This window comes from Carcharodon carcharias, chromosome 15, assembly GCF_017639515.1.
Source record: "Carcharodon carcharias isolate sCarCar2 chromosome 15, sCarCar2.pri, whole genome shotgun sequence".
Lineage (NCBI taxonomy): Eukaryota > Metazoa > Chordata > Chondrichthyes > Lamniformes > Lamnidae > Carcharodon > Carcharodon carcharias.
This window is the reverse complement of record NC_054481.1, coordinates 34,225,133-34,234,401: the sequence shown is the minus strand read 5'-3', so window position 1 is coordinate 34,234,401 and position 9,269 is coordinate 34,225,133. Positions and strand designations below refer to the sequence as shown.

Sequence of the window (9,269 nt, the reverse complement as noted above, 5' to 3'; positions counted from 1 at the left end):
TGGCATATTTGCCTTTATTAGCCGAGGCATAGAATACGAGTGCAGGGAGGTTATGTTGGAGCTGTATAAAATGCTAGTTAGGCCATAGCTGGAGTACTGTGTGCAGTTTTGGTCGCCACACTGTAGGAAGGATGTGATTGCACTAGAGAGGGTTCAAAGATGATTCACCAGGATGTTAGCTGGGCTGGAGCATTTCAGCTATGACGAGAGACTGGATAGGCAAGGGTTGTTTTCCTTAGAGCAGAGAAGGCTGAGGGGGAGCTGATAGAGGTATGCAAAATTGTGAGGGGCGTAGATAGGGTAGATAGGAAGAAACTTTTCCCCTCAGTGGAGGCGTCAATAATCAGAGGACATTGATTTAAGGTAAGGGTCAAGAGGTTTAGAGGGAATTTGAGGAAACATTTTTTCACCCAGAGGGGAGTTGGAATCTGGAAGACACTGCCTGAGGGGCTGGTAGAGGCAGGAACCCCCACAACATTTAAGAAATATTTAGATGAGCACTTGAAACATCACAGCATGGAAAATTGAATTATGATAGATAGGTGCTTGATGGCTGTCATGGACACGATGGGCCAAAGGGCCTGTTTCCATGCTGTATAACTCTATGACTCCTTTCAAGTGATAACTATTTCACATTTACAGTTGTGTATAATTATATCATCTATTAACAATCATTGTGTTTTAAGATATTGTATGTTCCAGTTTCTGGTAAAGTTTTAAATTCTGGTGCATTCTACACCAGTTTAGTTACTAATATGGTATAATTTCCCTCTTCTTCATTGTGCCTGGCCTTACTTGATAAGGGATTGGGAAAAAACCTCCCACTTTAATATTTCGAGTAACTTCCAAAACACACCTCAGAACTAAGTTTTCTTTTGCAAATCGATGACAGATGCTGTCATATCAGGAATACAACTTTAATAGCACAACATAAAGATAATTAAGCAATATTTCTAAAATCAGGGGTTGAGAAAAGATAGTCAGATCCTCCTAATTGGATATCAGTTCTTAAAATATTTTTGAAGGTGGAGAGCATTGTTTACGGTATTGTTCATCCTGTGTTAGAGGACACAATTAATGCTTTGCGATGTACAGTCCAAACAATACAAATTCAGAATCATTGATTTACAGGGATTAAGTCAAATTGTGATTTATTGCAGTAAGGGCTTTATTCTTAAGGCTTAAAGTTGTTTTGTACAGAAACTACAAATCAGTGCCTTAATTGTTCTTAAAAGTTTACTTTAATTGTGAATTTAATGCTATCTCAACGCTTTAGAAGCCTGGTTTGCAGAGGAAGATGTTCCAGGTTGTAAATTAGTGGGAAATAAATTAAAAGAACTGTGTATAACAGAAATTGTGTCCACAACACCAGTCCTTTCTCACCTTCAACGAATTTCTTGCCTGTTACCAGTTAATTATTAATTGAATTCCTGCCACTTGTCTGAGAAACATTCAAAGACTTTTTAAGTTCAGGGTGCTGTTTACAACACACAAAATATCAGTGAGCAAATTATATGTGCTCAAATATAAAACAAAGCGACAGGGAAAAATATTTCGTCAAGTCTGGCTTCCAGCCTTTTCTGTTTCTATCTCAGATCCCCAGCATCTCGCAGTGGTACATGTGCTGCGCTGGGGTGAGTGAGGAGTGGGGGAATGATTTGTAACTGTTTCGAGTTGCAGAGTGAAATGCAGTGGGCGGAGTGCACTGAAGCTGCGCGGACTCGCCGTAGAGAGGTCACGGGACCGGTCTCTTGGCAACAACACAGACCGGCAAGATGGCGAATGTGACCAACAAAGTTTCCTGGTCCAGTAAGGGTGATGAGGCTCGGCCCGGAGAGAGTACCCCGTTACTGAACGGCTCCCCCAGCGCCTCTCAGAGCCCGGCACTGCCCCGACAGGTAAGAGGCCGCCAGGTGTGGCTCCTGGCCGCTTGCAGGCGCTCCCCATGTTTACACCCAACACACGGCGCTTGTTATGTCCAAACAGGCTGGTGTTTATGAAACCGGCGGCCGCTGCTTAAGGGCTCAATTGCTTCACCATTAGCAGTAAAAACGCATAACAGAAGATTTGGAGATCTCACCCTTAGTGCCCGGTCAGTTTACATTTAAAGCCATCAATTCTGCCCTCTTTAAACAGGCGTTTATTGACAAACAAGAAGAGAATTTCGGTAATAGGTTTGAAACTGTGATAGGTATAAACTGCCGGTTTAGTGGAATATTTTTTCAAGTATTCTGATGGTGCTTCAAACGAGGAAATCGGTTCAGGTTCTTTTAAGCATGTCATATTTGTGCGATATTAAGTTCTGAGTGATCTGTAACTTAAAAGGTCGAGTATACCGATGTAGTTGTTCTAATCATTCCATTCTATGTAAAAGCTCTGATCTAATCTCTGGGTTTTGATATTATTTGTAAACTATTAATGGTAATCTTAAAATTCAGATTAGATTACATGGTATGGTAACCTTGAATGGAATTTGAGTAGATTAAAAAATGTAATTCGTGCCCAGATTCTAACTCTGAAATCATCTTGAAAATGTTGATTGCCTTGCTCGTATATGTCTAAAACCATTATATGAATGTTGTGGACATGTTGATGTTAGAAGCCTCAAGGCAGTGTTCAGAATATTTTCACGCAATACTTGCCCAGAGCGGCAGTCTGTTTTTGGGTAAGGCACTTTTATGTCCCCCTATCCACAAACTATCCACACATGTTAAATTGACAATTCTTCAGCAAATCTTCAGTTGGAAGGAAGAGTTGGACTCCTTGCAAACCAAAAGCGTCCCAAAAGGACCTTCATATCATACATATCTGCTGATAGGCAGCTTTGGGTGTTGTGTGATTTCTTCTATACTGCTTCAGAACTGTACAGTTGAAATGTTTTTTCTTTTATAGAAGCAAGGGACAGTTGGGCAAATTCTGCAGATTCTGGGGCTGATGGCAACAGTAATACATTTGATGCAGGATTGTAAACGTTACTGTTCTAGCAACTTTAGTTTATGGACTATTCAGTCTGTTGTGCCCGTGCTGGCTTTTTGAGAATGTATTTGTGCTTTGTCTCATATCCCTGCCTGTGCGTGCAGCTCGGCAACCTTATTAGTTACGCTGTGGACATTGATGTATGTACGGTTTGACTCTTACTTCAACAATTTTGCAACTTTCCTCAATCTGGTCCCTGCAATTTTTGTGATGTTTCCAATTTTTACTTCTGTTTACATCTGTCATCTGATATCATTTCTGCTCATGTCAGCCATAGCTCAGTTGGTAACTCTCTCCCCTCTAAGTCACAGGTTTCTGGTTTCAAGTCCGACTCCAGGACTTAAGCATAAAAATAAAGGCTGATACTCCAGTACTGAGGGAGTGCTGCACTGTTAGAGGTGCCACCTTTCAGACGAAATGTTAAACTGAGTCATTATCTAACCGCTCGGGTTGAGGAAAGGGATCCCAAAGCACTATTTCAAAGAAGAGTAGTGGAGTTATCCCTGGTGTCCTGCCCAATATTTATCCCTCAACATCAGCATCAGAAAAAAACAGATTATCTGGTCATTATTTCATTGCTGTTTGTGAGAGCTTGTGTGCAAATTGGCTGCCATGTTGCCCACATTACAACAGTGATTATACTTCTCTTCATTCTCCTGTAAAGAGTTTTGTGTCCGGTGGTCATGAAAAGCTCCATATAAATGCAAATTATTTTACTCCTTTCAACTATTTTCTGCTTCTGCTTTCCCTGCTCCACACAAGCTCCTCCTAACTCCCCTCTTCTAACCATATCAACATATCCTTTTATTCTTTTTCCCTCTCATGTGCTTATCTAACTTCCTTTTAAATGTACCTATGCTATTTGCCTCAACGACTCCTTGTAATCAAACAATCCACATTTTTACCATTCTTTTGATAAAGACATTTCTCCTGAATTCCCTGTTGGATTTAATAGTGACGATTTCACATTTATGAATTAATTCTTGGACACTCCCAAAGTGGAATCATTTTCTCTGTCCACCTTAAGAAATGTTTTCATAATTTTCAAGACTTCTATCAGATTACATCTCAGACTTCACTTTTCTAGCGAAAAGACCTCTAGCCTGTTCAGCCTTTCCTGAGAGCAGTATATGGCCTCCTTATTCTTGCCACCACAATGCAAATCCTCAGACTTACATAATTTTGATATTTATTTGCCGATTACATGCCTAGTCTGAGAATCTTTTCATATTTTGGATTTTGTTGCATACTTTCCCAATATTAACTACATCCCCAAATTTGGTGTTTTCTGCAAGTTTTTAAAATTATACTTGCGATTTCCAAACCTAAATCTTTATGTAAATTGTAAACTACACTGGTCTAAGCACCAACCCTGTGAAACATCACATTTTACCAGTCTGAATAGTTAACTGTAAGCCCTACTATCAGCACTGTTTTTGCAGTTGGATAAGAAAAGGACATTGTGTGTGCATCCAAAGTTCATGGAAGAACATGGAAGCCCTTTCCAACTGCTAGATAACGCTGCTAACAACGTGAAGTGAATGGATCTCTGGAATGTGATAAGCAGACTTTGGATTCATATCTAGATGTCAGCAAGATTGGTTTAATGAGAATGGTAAATACAGCTGACTTCTGCATGATAGGAACAGGAGAATGCATCAAAATCCACTGGCTGATCCTGGTTCAATGACTGAGATGGTTGCTTATGCAGATCTTTGTCTGATGGCATCAAATGCAACATTCCCGTTGTAAAGCTAGCAAAACTGAGTTGCAGGGATATGCTGACAGTCGCCAAATGAGGCACTTGCATATAGAATTAACAGCTGTTTATGGTACAAGTAAAGAGCCAAGATAATGGATCACTGATGATGAATTGAGCGGTGATATGTTTAAGAATGGGTACTCAACACTACATTGTGCAATTCTGAAGAAGCATTGGACCCATTCTGCATGTTGGATGTTTCACTGATCGTTATGAAACAGAGGCTGCCCCAAAACCTATGAAGAATGGTAAGATACTAGGATAATTGTTCCCTTTTAAAATTTAGTTGTAGTGTGCAGCCTGTTTTTTCAGCGATCGCTTTAAATTCTTTATGCGTAATTTTGCACAAACGTTATTTATCACAGAACTAGGCCTGCGTGGTACCTTTCAGGTTGCTGTGGGGTTGTGTGCTGTGTAGCTTAGTGAGAACCAGGACTAGGACAAAATAACATTACTGGAGAGATTTACAAGATTGGGTGTAGAGCTTTTGCTGACTGCTTTCCCTATTAGTTCTGCCTAATTTAGAGAGAGAATGTCTCATAGCACCTAAAGGGCCTGATGCAATATATTTTAAAAAAGAGAGAAGTCTGATTGGAATATGTGTTGGGGCATCTCACATTTATCTTTCAGTGCCAAGATTCTGAGTCAAATTTTTCTTAATCACCTGCTTTATTGTGGGCAGGTGGCTTCTGGAATCACAATACAGATTCAAGGCTAGTCTATGAAAAAAGAAAATAAAAGTGAAAGGAAAATCATGTTTAACCAATTTATTGGAGTTTGTTGAAGGAGTAACATGCACTGTGGATAAAGGGGAGTCTGTAGACAAATTGTACTTGGATTTCCAGAAGGCATTTGATAAGGTGCCACATCAGAGGTTGTTGTGGAAAATAAAAGCCCATGGTGTAGGGGGTAACATATTAGTATGGATAGAAGATTGGCTAGCAGAAAACAGAATATGCAAAATGCATCTTTTTCTGATTGGCAGAATGTGATGAGTGGAGTCTCACAGGGGTCTGTGCTTGGGCCTGAACTTTTTACAATTTACATCAATGACTTAGATGAGGGGAGTGATGGCACGGATCTAAATTTGCAGATGGCACAAAGATAGGTAGGAAAGTATATTGTGAAGAGGACATGAGGTACAGAAGGATATAGATAGGTTGAGTGACTGGGCAAAGATCTGGCAAATGAAGTTTAATGTGGGAAAATGTGAAATCCTTCACTTTGGCAGGAAGAATAAAGAAGCAGAGTATTACTTAAATGGAGAACAGCTGCATAATTCTGAGGTGCAGAGGGTCCAGGTGTTCTGGTACATGAGTCACAAAAGGTTAGTGGGCAGGTACAGCATGTAATTAAGAAGGCTAATGGAAAGCTGTCCTTTGTTATGTGAGGCATTGAACATAAAAGTAAGGATAAAAATAAAAAACTGCGGATGCTGGAAATCCAAAACACAAACAGAAATACCTGGAAAAACTCAGCAAGTCTGGCAGCATCAGCGGAGAAGAACAAAGTTGACGTTTCAAATCCTCATGACCCTTCAACAGAAATAGGTAAAAATAGGAGAGGGGTGAAATATAAGCTGGTTTAAGGTGGGGGGAGAAGTGGGGGTGGGGGGTTGGTGATTGTAGGGACAAGCAAGCAATGATAGAAGCAGATAATCAAAAGATGTCACAGACAAAAGAACCCCCCCCGGCAGCATTCCGTAGGGATCGTTCCCTCCTTGACACCCTGGTCCACTCCTCCATCACCCCCTACTCCTCAACCCCCACCTACGGCACCTCCCCATGCATACGCAAAATATGCAACACCTGCCCCTTCATTTCCTCTCTTCTCACCGTCCAAGGGCCCAAATACTCCTTTCAAGTGAAGCAGCATTTCACTTGCATTTCCCCCAATTTAGTCTACTGCATTCGTTGCTTCCAATGCGGTTTCCTCTACATTGGAGAGACCAAACGCAGACTGGGTGACCGCTTTGCAGAACACCTTCGGTCTGTCCGCAAGAATGACCCAGACCTCCCTGTCGCTTGCCATTTTAACACTCCACCCTGCTTTCTTGCCCACATGTCTGTCCTTGGCTTGCTGCATCGTTACAGCGAAGCTCAACGCAGACTGGAGGAACAGCACCTCATCTTCCGACTAGGCATTTTACAGCCTTCTGGACTGAATATTGAGTTCAACAGCTTTAGATCTTGAACTCCGTCCTCCATCCCCACCCCCTTTCCGTTTCTTCCCCCTCCCTTTTGTTTTTTCCAATAATTTGTATAGATTTTTTTTCCCACCTATTTCCATTATTTTTAAATCTATACCTTTTATGCCCTTTTAGTCTTATTTCACCCCACCCCCCCCACTGGAGCTACCTGTACCTTGCTTGTCCTGCTATCCATTCTTAATTAACACATTCTTTTAGATAATATCACCACGTTCAACACCTCTTTGTTCTTTTGGTTATCTGCTCCTATCACTGCTTGCTTGTCCCTACAATCACCGCCCCCCCCAACTTCTCCCCCCACCCCCAATTTAAACCAGCTTATATTTCACCCCTATCCTATTTTTACTTAGTTCTGTTGAAGGGTCATGAGGACTCGAAACATCAACTTTGTTCTTCTCCGCCGACGCTGCCAGCGTTGCTGAGTTTTTCCAGGTATTTCTGTTTTTGTTATAAAAGTAAGGATGTTATGCTTCAGTTATACAGAGCATTGGTGAGACTGCATCTCCAATTACTGTGTGCAGCTTTGGTCTCCTTATTCAAGGAAGAATGTAAATGCATTGGAGGTTTCCTAGATTGATACCTGAAATGAACGGGTTGTCTTATGAGGAAAAGCTATACAGACCGGACTTGTTTCCACTGAAGTTTAGAAGCGTGAGGGCTGATTTGATTGAAGTATGTAAGATCCTGAACGGTCCTGACAAGGTGGATGTGGAAAGGATGTTTCCTCTTGTGGGCGAGTCCAGATCGAGGGACACTGTTTTAAAATTAGGGGTTGCCCTTTTGGGATGGAAATGAGAAATTTTTTCTGGGGCTTGTGTGACTTTGGAACTTTCTGCCTTGGAGGGCAGTGGAGGCGGGGTTGTTGAATATTTTTAAAGCAGAGGTAGATTCCTGTTAGGCAAGGGAATCAAAGGGTAGTGTGGGTAGATGGGAATGTGGAATTCAAAGCACAAACAGATAAGCCATGATCTTATTGAATGGCGGAGCAGACCCGAGGAGCTGAATGGTCGTCTCCTGTTCCTATTTCTTATGTTTCTTATGGTAAATTGAGACTTTTGGTGCGTACCCTACATCAGACCAATGAACAAGAGATAAACAGGCATTTTAGTTTGAGGCAAGAAAACAAATAAATACTGTGGAGAGGGAATGACTGATTTTTAGATGTCAACTTGCACAATTCTGCATTAAAACAAATAGGAATACAAATACTTTAAGAACAATGCAGTTGACAGCTCAATATCCAACCAACAAATTGATTTTTAAAAATTACTCAAACATTTGAAGATGCTATTAAATTTGACATGAGGAAATGCTGTTCTCTATTCTACTGGCATGTTATTGGTTCAGTTAGCATGGGGAGTCATTTATCTTTCCTTTCCTTCTGAAGTTGGAGTATCAGCGCTGCTAATGTGTGGAGGAAGAATATAAATACTGGACACGCTACCATGTGTGTTGCCAAATAGCTCAGGTGTTCATGGAAGAAGTAATTTCAGTTAACAACACAATAGGCTGGATTTTGGATTTTTTCTCTCTGCAGTGTTACGATCCCTGTGGGGAAACAGTAAACCAAAATAACCAAATTTACCAAGCGGGCTCCAAATGAAAAAATTCCCACAAGAATTCACTTTTGTGACTTTTAACACTAATCTGAACCAATGTAAATTAACAGGCAAATGAAATTTCAGATAAAAAGATAAATTTCACTTTAAAAAGTTGATACACAAAGATACAACTTTGTATGTAAGCATTCACATCATTCCCTGCAGATATGTGGCACCACATAGCTATGCAGTTCTACTATTTGCTTTTTTTTATTTATGCAGGGTAGGCCAGGAGTCCTATGTGACAACAGCTTTCAGCTCCAAGTTTGACCTCCAGGTTTCAAGGGTACAATTATCATTGGCAAGCGCACTTCTGTGAACCCTCTTCTCCCTTGGGTCATGACAGTCCAGATTGTGTAGCTTTCCATTGTTCCTTATCAATTGACCAACCAGCAATAACCTGTTCACAGTTTGGCCACTTCTGATAAAACACTAAGCACTTTAGCATCACCAAACTATTCACACAGCCTTCCAGGTTTTAGCCCTTTTGAGTACACCCACACAGTGCTTCCAAGAACTCTTTCATCTGTGTGCGGATTGCCTTCTGTCTCCGGCCCTCTTTTGTGACTGCCAGTCATATGCCTTTTGCATATTGATTAACTTTCTTCTTGTTGGTATCGCTTCTAAGACAAGTGTCGCTAGGTCAGATGGACCAGTATTCCTCCTTATTCAGGAAAATTACAACTGATCCCTTTACAATTAATGCAAACCCCTTAAAGTT

At 40.9% G+C, this 9,269-nt stretch overlaps 1 protein-coding gene across 1 annotated transcript in view; it reads left to right on the top strand.

Moving 5' to 3' along the window:
- The first annotated feature begins 1,744 nt into the window (after positions 1 to 1,744).
- The window catches only part of clcn7 (chloride channel 7), an 86,221-nt gene continuing 78,696 nt past the window's right edge, over positions 1,745 to 9,269 (top strand). Inside the window, exon 1 of the mRNA XM_041207033.1 lies at positions 1,745 to 1,898. Within this exon, the coding sequence (XP_041062967.1) occupies positions 1,776 to 1,898 (123 nt within the window). The 5' untranslated portion in view covers positions 1,745 to 1,775. The remainder of the gene's footprint in view (positions 1,899 to 9,269) is intronic.